The 14,491-nt window shown below is 48.3% G+C and overlaps 2 protein-coding genes across 2 annotated transcripts; both read right to left on the reverse strand.

Annotated features, from left to right (window-relative positions):
• Positions 1 to 254: 254 nt before the first annotated feature.
• mdc1 (mediator of DNA damage checkpoint 1) lies at positions 255 to 10,822 on the reverse strand. The gene is given in 16 exon segments (XM_045219405.1): positions 255 to 1,637; positions 2,615 to 2,727; positions 3,031 to 3,213; positions 3,432 to 3,593; positions 4,276 to 4,609; positions 4,798 to 5,122; positions 5,221 to 6,046; positions 6,143 to 6,520; positions 6,635 to 7,389; positions 7,682 to 8,219; positions 8,552 to 8,953; positions 8,956 to 9,040; positions 9,205 to 9,283; positions 9,431 to 9,543; positions 9,545 to 10,085; positions 10,367 to 10,822. Coding segments are annotated over 16 exon segments (5,304 nt in total). The 5' UTR covers positions 10,491 to 10,822; the 3' UTR covers positions 255 to 1,291.
• A 1,321-nt stretch (positions 10,823 to 12,143) lies between these two features.
• Positions 12,144 to 14,288, reverse strand: tubb5 (tubulin, beta 5; the record flags this gene model as incomplete). Its single annotated transcript, XM_045219404.1, is given in 4 exon segments — positions 12,144 to 13,165; positions 13,422 to 13,666; positions 13,900 to 14,010; positions 14,180 to 14,288. Coding segments are annotated over 4 exon segments (1,278 nt in total), but the record flags the coding sequence as incomplete, so codon positions are not given.
• Between the last annotated feature and the right edge of the window lie 203 nt (positions 14,289 to 14,491).

Consider the following 14,491-nt stretch of genomic DNA (forward strand, 5'->3'; position numbering starts at 1 on the left):
AGCTGTATTGTGTATAGGCTATTCAGCTGAGAGGTGAAAGTGAAGGCTGAGTCGAGGGATTTAGTTAACCTCAATCAAGTATATCTATTATGTATTAAAACATCCCAAAGCCCAGACTGTGACTAAATGAAGTGACAGAACACAGTAAACATTCGTCCATTGACTGCCATTAATTGGCCTAAAAACACTTAATGAAATGGTAGCCTACATATTATAAAACACGGCATAAAGCATAATAACAAATCACTCAGAGGTTCAGTACAAAAGGTTTATTGGTCAGTAAATAAAGACACATTTAACTCCTAGCCATACAAAGATGTAGATGGACGAGCAGCATTAAAACAATCAGTTCAGTCCTTTCTCTAAGATTGAAGCAATGTCCCTTCAGCAATCACAGCTAGGGAAGACATATTTTATATTCAACATTACCCTCATAAAATAGGCACTATATATATATATTTGTTATGTTTCTACAAAGGCTAGAGGATGTCTATTAATCAGTATAAATAAGGAGCAGGAGATGGAGGGAAGAGACAGGAAGAGACAGATAAAAGAAATATGACCGGGATAGGCAGTATATTATCTCTTGTATTGCTCAGTCTCTTCTCTCTATGTTAACTCATATTTAGAAAAAATTTACACAAATCTATTCAGAGCATTTCTCTGCATTTATTTTCTCTACCCTCTAAACATAGGAATACATTTCCATCTCTTGGGGTTGTTTTTCTTCTTATCTGAGTGAATACATTCTCAACTATCTAGTCGGTCATACAGGTGGATGTGTCCTCTCACCAGCCTTTTACGTCTGCATCCCAAATGGCACCCTATTCCCTATATAGTGCAGGGCTCTTGTCAAACGTAGGTAATAGGGTGCCATTTGGGATGCTGCCACTGTCTCTTGGACAGCCAAATCCTCATTCTCCTCTCTCTCAGGTGTGTAACGGTCTCTTGCCTCTCCAGGGGTGAAGTACTGTAGTTACTACTCCTCTGTGGCCTGGACCTGCTACTGTTCTCTATACAGGTGGAGGTGGGTGCTGCATGCTAGCCCATCACACACACAGACAGACAGACAGACAGGTGGGCGTCTGCTGTCTTCTCTGGAACTGTAATGCCTTCTTCTCCCTGGCCCTGTATACAGGGTCATATTCACCTAACGGAAGAAAACAGACTAAAACAGGGAGGGATTACCTGAACTTGTCCAATAAGAAACACTTGTTTTTGTTTTCTGTTGCATAATGTTTTGCTACAGTGTGCACTAATGAATACCACCCAGGTGAGTTTCGTCTTTCTGTTACGTTTTCTTCCTGCCCCTGTCCTGGCCTTTGCCTCCTGGCTGGGCGCTGGGTTTGGGGGCTGAGAGGACATGGGTTACCAGGTCCACTCTCTGCTGTAATATACCAGTTAGCAGGAACTCAGCACTGAGGACGGGGAGAGAAGCAGAGAGAGCAGGAGCACAGAGAGACCAGTCCTCCCCACATGATATCACTACGGTCTGGGCCTGGGTCTTCTGAGTGGAGGGCATCTTGGAGAGGAAGCGAGCTCCGCTACAGGTGATGATGTCCTTCATCTGGGCCGGCTCTGGCAACACTGACCTGGTTACATGGACCTCATAACCCTGAGAGAGGAGAGGGAATGCTCTTATTTTGAGTTTTTTTCCCCCCTTTAATTTACAATCAGTTTCTTCATGAGGGCTAAGAGGCCAGTTTCATAAACAGGAAGTAAAAAGAAAAGACTAAAGATAATAGATAATAGCCTGCTTGCTGCTCAGTCAGAACTGAGCTAATGGGAGAGCTGCCCATTAAACCCAACCACAACATTAACAGTTAATGCAGCCTGCCTGCCCTGCCTTCTCCAAAAGACCATGTGAAAAGGTATCTGGTTTTTATTTTTCATAAATTTGCTAAAAATTTCTAAAAACCTGTTTTCGCTTTGTCATTATGGGGTATTGTGTGTAGATTGATGAGGGGGAAAAATAATTTAATCAATTTTAGAATAAGGCTGTAACTGGTACCCCTTGTATACTCATTGTGTATCTATTATCACTTTTATTATTACATGTTTAACTTTTCTATTATTTATCTGTTTTCTTTCTCTCTACATTGTTGTGAAGGGCCCGTAAATTAGCATTTCACTGTTAGTCCACACCTGTTGTTTATGAAGCATGTGACAAATAACATTTTATTTGATTATACAGAAACTCATTCATATTCTCATGGCTTTAGTGTGTCTTGTGTTTTCAACAGTCTATGGTGTGTAGTCATAGATAAAAGGAGGCCATTGGGGAGTGTGGATTGTTCACACAGTGACAAACCCGTCTAGATGATTCAGGAGAATGTATGTGTGCAGAATCATTATTGGGTTCCTGTGAGTCATTATATGCCTAGCGCCTGCGCTCTCCTAGGGGTGTGTGTGTGTGTGCATGTGTGTGTGTTGCCTATTTGAATAAACAAGAATTGGGAAACACAAAGATACAAGCACAGCGGGGAGCAGCACACACACACACACCACAAACAGAGTTGGGACATTAACACACAAACATAAAGGGATGAATTGGACAGATGGAGGGAGGAGAGGAGGAGAGAAAGTGTGTGTGTGTGTACCTGTAGAAGAGGGCTGGGTGCTGGCGGTCCTCAGTGATTCCTCCAGACAGAAGCTGAACTTGTGCTCCTGCTCTCTGTCCTTCACCAGGTACCTGTCAGTCGGTAGGAAACGACCCAGCTTACCACACTGAGGGAGGAGGGGGAGAGAGGAGGTGTTGGGGGGGAAAAGAGGCAGGGTGTGTCGGAGAGAAAGAGAAAGAGAGGGGAAGGGTTTGAGAATAAAACGAGGCTCTGACTCCAACCATGATCAGATAGTGATTATACTAAAAGCAAAATGTCTCAGATGTTCTTGTACAAAATTGTCCCAAATTGTACAAAAGCACTTCCAGAAAGAACTCCAACCACCCCATTACACAGAACAGTGATGTGCATTCTATTTTTACAATCTTCAGGTCATACATCTTCACTTCCTGGTGGGGGGGGGACTAACCTTATCCAGCCAATCGGTGGTGACGACGGGCACGCCACGGGCCACAGCACACAGGAACTTGACGGTGCGTCGGACCCTGTCAGTCACCAGGTGGGTCATGTCGGCCACGCCCTTCGCCAGGCTGCCCCCCAGACGAGACACCACCTTACCCCCCTCCTCGTCCCCCACTCCTGTAAACAACACCTGAGAGGAGAGAAGGCGGGAGAGAGGGATGGAGAGTAAGAGGCAGAGGAAGGGAAGGATGGAGCAGAGGTTTCAGTCCACTCATGTGACCTATCACTACCTACGTCACAGAGCTTTCAAAACCCACATACACGACTGCGCATCAGAGAGATTTAACGCTCTAACGCACGACACACACTACACGCAGACACTAAACACACACACGTCCATTAGCTTACCTTGTAGGACTGCGTGGTGGCCCTAGCTCTGCACAGTGTCCCAGGGGAGGAGAGGGAGGACAGGGGAGAGGCAGAGGAGGAGCGAGGGGACTTGGCTAGCGGAGATGAGTCCACAGTGGCGCTACGCTTACCTCTTCCGTTACCTTTAGGGGTCTGGGGCACCTGAAGCAGAGAGGGGTAGGGGGTGGAAGAAGAGAGAGAGGAGGAAGAGAGGCAGAAGAGAGAAATGAAAGAGTATCTGTCAGTAATACAGGGTGTATACAAACTGATTGTTATGCACATTGGACCACTTAATTCATTACTAGGGCTGTTATGCAAAGATGGCCAGCGTACTCCTAATGGTGAGATATAAATGTCAGTGTACTCCCATGGCTGAGAGAGAGAGAGAGAGAGAGAGAGAGAGAGAGAGAGAGAGAGAGAGAGAGAGAGAGAGAGAGAGAGAGAGAGAGAGAGAGAGAGAGAGAGAGAGAGAGAGAGAGAGAGAGAGAGAGAGGGCTTGGGAGTCACTGAATGATGTTAATTGAAATCCATTTCTCTAGTGGGAAAAGACTGACTCAGTGTATGAAGAGAGAGAAGCTGGGTGTGGACAGAATGGATGGATGTAGCTCAGTTGGTAGAGCATGGCGTTTGCAACGCCAGGGTTGTGGGTTCGATTCCCACGGGGGGCCAGTATAAAAAACAAATATAATAAAAATAATAATAATGTATGCACTCACTAACTGTAAGTCGCTCTGGATAAGAGCGTCTGCTAAATGACTAAAAATGTAAATGTAAATAGAGTGCATAGCTTTTCAAAGGCTTGTCTATTAGAAGGGAGCAGATAGAGAGAAAGAGAGAACATTACCATAGAATTAGAGTCCAAAACAGATTCCTCTGCTTTCTTTATCTGAACCGTCGAATGCCTGCCTCGGACTTTCCTCTGCACAGTACCAGTCTCTTCCTCTTCCATCTTCTCACCCCGTCCTTCCATACTCTTCTCCTCCTGTGCAGTGGAGGCTCTACCCCTCTTTGCTGGAGTGGATGCAGGTTTCTCCTCTTTCTCTCCTTCCTCCTCAGCTGCCCTCCGTCTCCCTCCCCTCGGAACATTAGCTTTTCCCGGGGAACCTTGAACCCACTGCTCTCCTCCTTCTCCTCTCTCCCACTTCCTCCCTTTCCCACCTGTTTTAGACTCCACTCCGCTTCACTTCCAGTGTCCCCTCCTGCTGTTGTACTGGTGGATTCAGGTGTGTTGTCTTTCTGGCCTCCTCTGCCCCGGCCTCTTCCATTCCCTCTAGGAGGGGAGGAGTCCTCTGTTACCTGGGCTGGAGTGGTTTCTTCACCTGTTACTTCAGGATCTGGATCATTGGCTTTGGCTGTTCTCTTCTGCCCTCTAGTGGTACCACCAGCCTCCAGAGAATCAGCCTTCTCGTTAATCTCAGGGTGTGGAGCATCATCCTCTACTTTCTGGCTTCTCCTGCCTCTGGCAGTGGGCTTTGGGGCTGGAGGCTGCTCACTCTGGCTGTTACTGGGAGGGACAGACTCTGTCCCAGTCTTCCTCCCTCTCCCTCCTCCCCTCCCTTTGATCTGAGTGCTCACGCTAGCCACACTACAGGTGGGGACCTCTGAGTTGAGGGAGCTGTGGGAGTTGGTGGAGCTGGAGCGAGAACGGGTTCTCCTGGCAACAAACTGTTCGCTGGAGAGAATGTCCTGCACTGTGACCTCCACAGCAGCAGGGGGCGCCACAACTGTCCCGGCCACCGTCCTTCTCCTGGTGCTGTTGCGGGTGGAGTTGTCTGGGCCAGGGGCTAGCTCTGTGGTGCTGGTGGTCTTCCTCCCCCCTCTCCCCGCCCTCTCCCTCTGCTCCCCTGGGTGCCCATGCTGGAGATGGATCTCTCAGAGCTGGAAGAGTTGGAGCGAGACCTAGTTATACTAGCTGGGACTGGTTCTGGTTGGCTGGACAGAACGTCAAGTTCAGGTTGTGGTTGCGTTGTGGGTGGAACCGTGATGGTTCTCCTGGTGGTTGCTCTGTGACCTCTCGTGGATGTTTTTGGCTCATTTTCATCGTCTTTCTTTGCCTGTTTTTCTCTCTCCAGTCTCTCCCTCTCCAGTTTTTCTTTCAGGTCTCTATCCTTCATTTCTAATCGCTCCTTCTCTTTATTTTCCATCTTCAGTCGTTCTCGCTCCTGTTTTTTCTTCTCTTCTCTTTCCATTTTTTCCTTCTCCTCTCTTTCCACCCTCTTTCGCTCCAATCGCTCCTTCTCTTCTCTTTCCCTGCTTTCTCGCTCCAATTTTTCTTGCTTTTCTTTTTCCTCACTCTCCAGTCTTTTCCTCTCTTTTTCTTTCCTCTCCCTCTCCAGTCTTTCTTGCTCTTCTCGTTCCTTCCTTTCCCTCTCAAGCCGCTCTCTTTCCTCCTGTTCCCTTTTCTCTCTCTCCATCCTTTCTGTTTCTACTCTCTCCCTCTCTAATCTCTCATCCCGTTCCATCCTTTCTCTCTCCTGTTGTTCCTTCATAACCCTTTCTGATTCTACCTTTTCCTTCCGCAACCTTTCCTTCTCAGTTCCTTCTTCTCTTTCTTTCTCTATTCCCTCTTCCTCCTCTCTCCGTTCCATCTCAAGTCTTTCTTTTTCTCCCTCTTTCTGTTGTTTCACACTCTTTCTTCCTCTTCCTCTCCTCCCTTGCTCAACCACCTCCGCCTCCTCTTCTTTCTCCTCCTCTTCTTCCTCAGGCCACACCTTCCCTCTCCTCCCTCCGCCTCTCGTAGTGTTCACAGCCTTCCCCTTCCCTGTCGTCTGTGTCTTCAGAGGCTCAGAGCTCTCCTCCTCTTCCTCCTCTCCTCCTCTAGCTCCTCTTCTACCTCTACTGCTGACACCGCTTGTCGCAGCCTCCGACTCTTTCCCCCGCTCTCTCTGAACCCGTCCTTTAGCTTTGGTGTCCTCCTCCTTCTCTTCCTCAGTGTCACAAGTACCCATAGGCTGAGTTTCAGCGGTGGAGATGTGGGAGCTGGTGAGGAACTCACTAGGTTGTGTTTCCTCCTCTTCTACTGTCTGTTTTTGGGACTGTCCTCTTCTTCTGGGTGAGTCTGGTTTGGTTTCTTCCTCATCATCACTCTCCTGGACCATGTCCAGAGTTTGAGCAGTGGAGAGGTATTGATTGGTCAGCACCTCACCAGTCTGGGTCTCCTGCTCCTCTTCCTCCCTCGCTCCTCCAGATCTCCCTCTCCTTACTGGGGTGGAGGGCTTAGCCCCAACCAAATCTTTCTCCTCCTCACCCTCCTCTTCCTCACAGGCAGACATGGGCAGGGTTTCAGCTGTAGCAACATTAGATGTAGTGGGGAACTCCAAGGGCTGCGTCTCCTCTCCCTCTTCATCTTCATCCTTTATGTCACTGCGAGGCTGGGCAGCATAAGCCTGTGTTGCCTCCAGGGCAAAGTCTACCTGCCTGTTCCTCGCGAACACCGCAGACCTCCGGCCAAGGCCAGGCTCCTCGCTCCCCCCTCCAGATCCATAGGCCTGGGTGGCCTCCAGGTCAGAATCCCTATCTGGGGAGCCGAAAGCCTGGGTGCTCTCTGTGGCTACTGTCTGGGCCAGAAAAGCCCTGGAGGACGGAGTGGGAACCACAGCTCCAGCGCCATAAGCCTGGGTGGCCTCCAACTCCCCATCTGGGAAGCTGAATGCCTTGGTGCTCTCTGAGGCCTGGTCCCTGGCCTGGAGGTGGAGGTGGCTGCTGTCTGACAGACCCAGCTGGAAGGAGCCTCGGCTGGGCTGCTCCCCCCGGTCCTCCCCCAAGGAAGGCTCCAGACTGTAGGGCTGCGTGGCATCCAGGGTGGGTTCCACTGGAAGGCTGCTCTGATGGCCCTGGTCCTGGCCCTCCAACACAAACGACTGGGTCTCGGACACCACAAAGTCATCGTCCTCCTGGCTGTCTGATGCAGAGCAGGACAATGCTGCTGTGGGCCTCAGCACAGGAGGGAGAGCTGGGTCTGAGGAGGAAAGATAAGAGAGACAGGTTACAAATGAACACGGCAGATTCACAGTTTCCACTGGAAATGTAGAATCTCTTGTCAAAGTCCATAGCTGTGTCCCAAATGGCACCCTATTCCCTATTTAGTGCACTACCCTATGGACCCTGGTCAAAAGCAGTACATTCCATAGGAATCAGGGTGTGATTTAAGATGCAAACCATCTAATCCACGTCTGAAGGGGTCTGAGGGACTGAAGAAGGCCTGAGTCGCCATCTCCTCCTGTACTGACGATGCCAAAGGGGTGGAGCACTTCTGATGAGGGCCAGGGGAGCCCCCCAGGGGGAGCAGCCCAGGTCCAGCTTCCCCCTCTCTGGTCCGAACTGGAGTCTGTCCCTGGCCTGCCTCCCCTGGTCCATCCTCCTCCTCATCCGTATCACTGGCCATCCTGAAGTCACTGGGCTCACTGGGGTCCGACTCCGGGACCATCCCTGCTGGGGGCTGACACCGGGGGTTTTGGGCTCCAACCCCTCCTCCTCCGCATCTGTATCAGCATCAGAGTCCTGAGACCTGAGAGCGATTGTCGTGGTAACAGCACCCGTTGTCGTCGTTGTTGTGTGTGATGGAAGCACGGCCGCGTCTTCCGTTACCGTGGCGACATTAGGAGGAGTAGGGTTCATTGTCTGTGTGGCGTCTTCCTCTAAGTCTGTGTCGCTGTCAGACCTGATCTCCAGAGGAGCAGCAGTTGCAGGTCCTACACTGGTGGGTGGCTTAAGGAGCTCCGCTGTTCTGCTGCTGGCCGGAGGGGCAAAATGGTTGTCCTCTTCATCAGTATCACTGCCCAAAAGAATCTCATGGGGACCAGCAGTCCCTGTTCTGATCCCACTAGAATCTGATTCTGGAACTAGTTTTGGAATGTGTGTCTGTGTCCTCCTCTTCCACATCTGTGTCACTGTCTCCGTGGAATACTACGGGCTGCACTGCAGGGGCAGAATCGGCTGGTTTTCGACCGGATCTGATACAGAGGAGGTAACCTTGGTAGCACTGTCCGACACATCAACAACATTATCATCATCCAGGTCTGTGTCACTGTCCAGGTGTATATCTGTTGGCTGCACCACTGGGATAGAATCTACTGGTTTCCTCTCCACATCGGCAGCAGTTAGCATTAACTTAGAGTCACTGCCCATAGTATCCCCTTCCCCACATCAGTATCACTGTCCATGTGGAGCTGGCCTGGGTCAGAGTCTGTAGGAGGTTCTGTTGCGACTGGTGGCTTAACACCGTTTACAGGTGCAGACAGCCCCATCTCCTCCTCTCCCTCTACGTCTGTGTCACTGTCCGTGTTAAACTTGTCCTCCGTAGACACCATTGGTGCGGAGGGGGTTAATCCAGCTCTCTCAGCTTGACTGACCTGGTTCACCACTTCTACTGACACATCCTCATTTCCTCTTGTCCTTTTCCCAGTTTCCTTCTCTCCTAGTGCCTCTTTGGCTTCCTTCCCCTCCTTCTCTTCCTCCTCTTCTTCGCTGTCGTCCACTATCACTTGTGCCTTCTTCTCCTGGGCTGCTGTCTCGGTCCATCCATGTCGCTCTCCTCCTCACTGAAGCTCACTATTTTCTTGGGTCTGTTTTTAGCGGAGGAGGAGGGAGTGATGGGGCTCTCGTCCTCACTGTTAGACATACAAGGAAAGGTGACTTCACTTTGTATACAACGGAATACAACACCCACTGTATAATAATATATTTTTATAGTTTAAAATATAAATTTAAGTGTTCAGTGTTGATATCAGGTTACTGAAGTGTAAATTAATGGATGGATGGATGGGAACTTTACCTCTCTGGAATGACTTTGTTTGTAGGACTGAGGAATGTAGAACAGGTGGGACTGGACATGTGGGATTCAGAATCAGAGACTAACAGAGAAAAAGAGAGAGAACGAAAGAGAGAGAAAGAGAGAGGTAGAGAGAAAGGAGAGAAAGAGAAATTTACAAAACTACTGCAACAAAGCAAGATCAGAGCACCATGTTTTCAGATTACAGCAAGGGAAATAATAAACATACTTTTACCAAACAACTTTCCCCGTTTGTCTCTCCGTCCCTCTCGCTCTCCGTCGGAGTCAGACTCCGATTCAGGCACCAGTGTTCTCTCAGGCTGTGTGGGGGTTTGTTCAAAGCGACAGGGGTTTGGCCGGAGTTCTACCCTTTCCATCCAGCTTAGTCGGTGCCCCCATCTCTCCATTGACTCCTCTACCCTCAGTCTGTCTCTCAGTCTTTGGTGTGCCAGTCTCTCGTTCAGGACCTTGGCTCCTAGGACTGGGGCTTCCTCTGAGCTGGGCCTTCCTGTCTGGCCCTGTCCTCCTTCCCCTTCCAGAGTCTGCGTTCGTCGGGTTCCAAATGTGCCCCTGTCCCACCCTCTTGTCCACAGAGACATACTGGCAGGGGATGTCAGCTATTACCACACACTCTCCCTCGGTCAGAGCGTAGCGGACGTGAGGGGTCAGTTTGGTCCGGCCCTTCCTTGTCCCGTTCATGCTCCCCAGGTCCCACACTAAAGCCTCTGTCTCCATGGCGGCAACGTTGTCGTGACGACGGTTGCCGCGAAACATTGAGATGGAGATGACGGTGTGTTGCTTGGATACGGAGCGGGCCACGAGGGGCAGGGAGCAGGAGTCTGGGTTTCGACCCAACACATTCTCTCCCTGGTAGAGAAGCAACTCTGAGAGAGAGAGGGAGGGGGGAGTATCAATAAAATACTGCTTTTAGCAGCAAATATAAACATTTCAGAATATGACAACATTATTTGATGAAAGACTTTGACAAACAAGTTTGGATATGAAGCTGAATATCTCAAATCTTGTGTTGATGAAACAAAGTAAGAGGGAAATCAATGCATGCAACAAAATGCTGCAGCAATGCGAGATATTGTACAAGTCTAGGAGTATTTGTAAAGGTTAAAATATTATAGAAAGGATGGGGACATAGCAGGGCTCTACACACCAGTCTCTGGGATGTGTTCATTTTTTAACACCATGAGTTTGGCCAGTGGCTCTCCTCGCTTCTCTCCATCCTCCTCCTCTGACTCTTCCAATATTGAGTCATCGATCAGCTGTGTTGCCTCCATTCACCCTTCAATCTAAAATCAGCCAAAGGGACAGAAAACATGGCAGTAAAACAGTATTTAGTTAGTCAGCTAAATTGTTTTATCAGGATGCACTGGCTAGCTAACGTTAGAAGATAGTTAGCTAGCTAGCAAACTAACCAGCTAAGTTAAACAGAACGTTTCTAAATGTGACTATAAATAACTTATTCAGTAAAACAAGGCCACCAAGCGAAATTACCATAAAGAACACGTTTTACCTTCAAGCCAGCTAGGTAGGCAGGTAACTAGCTGGTAGATAAAGCAATTTGATCAGTAACATAAAAACATGCTAATCGTGACGTTTTGAATACAGATCTAGACGTTAGTTACAAATTCGATCATTCAAATGCACGTTCATGGTCTAGCTAGTTAGCAGTCCAGTTCATGTCTCTGGAGTCTGGGACATGTCTGTACAAAATACAGGACAGCAATCATCAAATGCCATTTTATTAAAAATACTCGTGCAATGTCTCAATCATTTGTGCAACTGTTAATAGAACACATTTTTTTATGGATATTCACCTTTTCTTTAAAACAGCACACTTACCGTGCATGCCTTTCGAACGATGAAAAACAAAGTGCATTTCCGGTAGAAAATCTGCCCACCGTCGGTGGGTGGGTCCATAAGACTATTGGCCGAAACGGCGGTTAGTTATGCTCTGATTTGTGATGATTGGGTGCAAAGAACCGCGATCATTATATGGAAGGATTTGATTGGACATGAAAGGTATGACTTTCTTGGTGCTCCGGCTGGACCAATGGAATGGTCTAAAATGTTCAAACTCCGCCTACCCTGGGCACCCGGCCATGCAAAACGAATTCGACAATTTTTTTACCGCGCTGGATAGACAACGGGGCGTGCATCTCCACTGAAGCGCCTTTTCCCCTTTCGGAGCAATCCAATGACATTTTACTTTTATTATAGGAATAGGGAGTGAATCTTTTAATTATTATTCGGATAGTTTGGGATCCGGTATCATTTGCATCAGTGTTTACACAGTAATTTCCCCTCTCTAGTGTCTGTTCTCGGTTTCTTTTATGAACATGTAGTATTTGAATGCATTACTCTGTGACTATTGTGTACACATTTCCCAACTCATTAATGTTCCCTTATGCTGTTTCCTTTTATATGATAACAACTGAATGGGAAGAGTAAGAGAATACCATTCTTAAATATAATTGTTCTGTATATTGCACCAATACTAATACAGGCCTATTCTATTGTGTTCATGAACATTCATAGTTTTGTTCCATTTTGAGGCAGTTCAAGCCTGTTTATTGCGGCACTTAATCTTATCCAGATGCAACTCTGTTCTCATAGCGGGGAATAGCGCTGCTTTGGGCCTGTAATATGTTTTCATAATGGAAGAATTTGTGTTCATTCACATGCTGTGAGATTAATGTTATTCCAATGATATAACTAACTTTCCTCCTCTCTGGCCCATGATGATGGTATGCATCAACAGCCCCCCTAGTGTATCTAACCTTGTGACTCAAAGCACTCATAGTACTCCAAAAAAAAAAACATATCTCTCTATCACAGATTTCACATTGTGGATGGAATGACAACCTGTAATATCTGTCAGTCAAACAGTATACATATTGCTACAGGACAAATGAGGACATGACAAGAGATTAACATTAGTTCATTTATTCGCAGTCACAAGGGGTGTGTCTACTTTCCTATAACACTTTCCATTAGATTTAAAAAATGCTCAACATTGTTTTTGGGACACCTTTAACTTTTTCTTGCTTCTAAGTTACTTTGAGGTTGTTTTTTTCCATGTGGTTTCACAGCTTAATTTGGCCCTTCGAATACAAACTTCATCTTCAAAGCTCTGTCTTTAAGCGTCATCGTCTTCAGCCTCCTCGAACTCTCCCTCCTCCTCAGCGGTGGCGTCCTGGTACTGCTGGTACTCAGACACCAGGTCGTTCATGTTGCTCTCTGCCTCAGTGAACTCCATCTCGTCCATGCCCTCTCCGGTGTACCAGTGCAAGAAGGCCTTGCGGCGGAACATGGCAGTGAACTGCTCAGAGATACGCTTGAACAGCTCCTGGATGGCTGTGCTGTTGCCGATGAAGGTGACAGACATTTTAAGACCACGGGGCGGGATGTCGCAGACAGCGGTCTTCACGTTGTTGGGGATCCATTCCACAAAGTAGCTGCTGTTCTTGTTCTGGATATTGAGCATCTGCTCGTCCACCTCCTTCATGGACATTTGGCCCCGGAACACTGCGGCCACAGTAAGGTAGCGGCCGTGGCGAGGGTCGCAGGCGGCCATCATGTTTTTTGCGTCGAACACCTGCTGGGTAAGCTCGGGCACGGTGAGCGCGCGGTACTGCTGGCTTCCCCTGCTGGTGAGGGGGGCGAAGCCGGGCATGAAGAAGTGCAGACGGGGGAAGGGCACCATGTTGACGGCCAGTTTGCGGAGGTCAGCGTTGAGCTGGCCAGGGAAGCGCAGGCAGGTGGTGACGCCGCTCATGGTGGCTGACACAAGGTGGTTGAGGTCACCGTAGGTGGGCGTGGTCAGTTTGAGCGTGCGGAAGCAGATGTCATAGAGGGCCTCGTTGTCGATGCAGAACGTCTCGTCTGTGTTTTCCACTAGCTGGTGGACGGAGAGTGTGGCGTTGTAGGGCTCCACCACTGTGTCTGATACCTGGAAGAAAGAAAGGTCGCGCGAGAGAGATTAGAGTACTTTATATTATCCGCCTCATTAAGAACATTTGTATTGAAGCATTAGAAAAATAATGTACAAAGAAGAAACACTCAATATACATACTACATTTTTTTAAAACTGTAAGATATTAAACACATTTGAACAATACATGTTTATGGGTTTCTTATTATGTGATAAATCAGTGCACAAATGGCCGCAGCGGTCTGAATTGCAGGTACGGCTGAGATGACAGTACCTTCGGTGAGGGCACCACGCTGAAAGTGTTCATGATGCGGTCAGGGTACTCCTCTCTGATCTTGCTGATGAGCAGGGTGCCCATGCCCGACCCCGTGCCCCCACCCAGGGAGTGGGTGAGCTGGAAGCCCTGCAGGCAGTCACAGTTTTCGGACTCCTTCCTCACTACGTCGAGGACAGAGTCCACCAGCTCTGCTCCCTCTGTGTAGTGGCCCTTTGCCCAGTTGTTACCAGCACCGCTCTGGCCTGAAGGAAGGGGAGAAGGGAGCAATAGGAAGGAGAAGACATTTTACTTATATTGTATATGAAACAAATAAAGTCATGATAATCAATAGCCCCCCCCCAATAAATGATTACATTCTACTGGGTTCTCTTGGGTGCCCAGTTCTAACATATATTTTTCACACACACTAGCTGAAAAAAATTATTTTATATCCATCCCCATCCATTGTCTACAAACAGGTCGTATGTCCACCTACCGAACACAAAGTTGTCTGGCCTGAAGATCTGTCCAAAGGGTCCGGACCTCACAGAGTCCATGGTGCCAGGCTCAAGGTCCACGAGGATGGCCCTGGGTACATATTTACCACCTCCATGAGAGACAGAGACAGAGGGGAGGAGGGGAAAGACACCAGCTGAATACTGCAGGAAACCATCACTAAAAACAACTCTCCTCCAGGATAGCCATATAGACTGGGTTAAATATGCTACTTATTAGAATGTGGCAGGATCATGGCAATAGATTTACTGGTGTGGTACCTGTTGCCTCGTTGTAGTAGACACTGATTCTGTCCAACTGCAGGTCGCCGTCTCCATGGTAGGTGCCTGTGGGGTCAATCCCGTGCTCATCGCTGATCACCTCCCAGAACTACAGACACAAAATGGATGACCGCACATCAGTTTCCTAGGCATTTTGTACATATGCCACAAGTTTTATAGAGAGAGGAATACATAGCATGCAAAGACCGAAGCATGAGCCGAAATGTCTGAAATCACTGTCTCTGTTGTTGTGGAGAATGATGAAAACAACAGCAAATTCTTGGCTCACTGAACCAAATGTAACCAGTGCTT

Source organism: Coregonus clupeaformis, unplaced genomic scaffold (assembly GCF_020615455.1).
Source record: "Coregonus clupeaformis isolate EN_2021a unplaced genomic scaffold, ASM2061545v1 scaf2368, whole genome shotgun sequence".
In the NCBI taxonomy this organism is placed as follows: domain Eukaryota; kingdom Metazoa; phylum Chordata; class Actinopteri; order Salmoniformes; family Salmonidae; genus Coregonus; species Coregonus clupeaformis.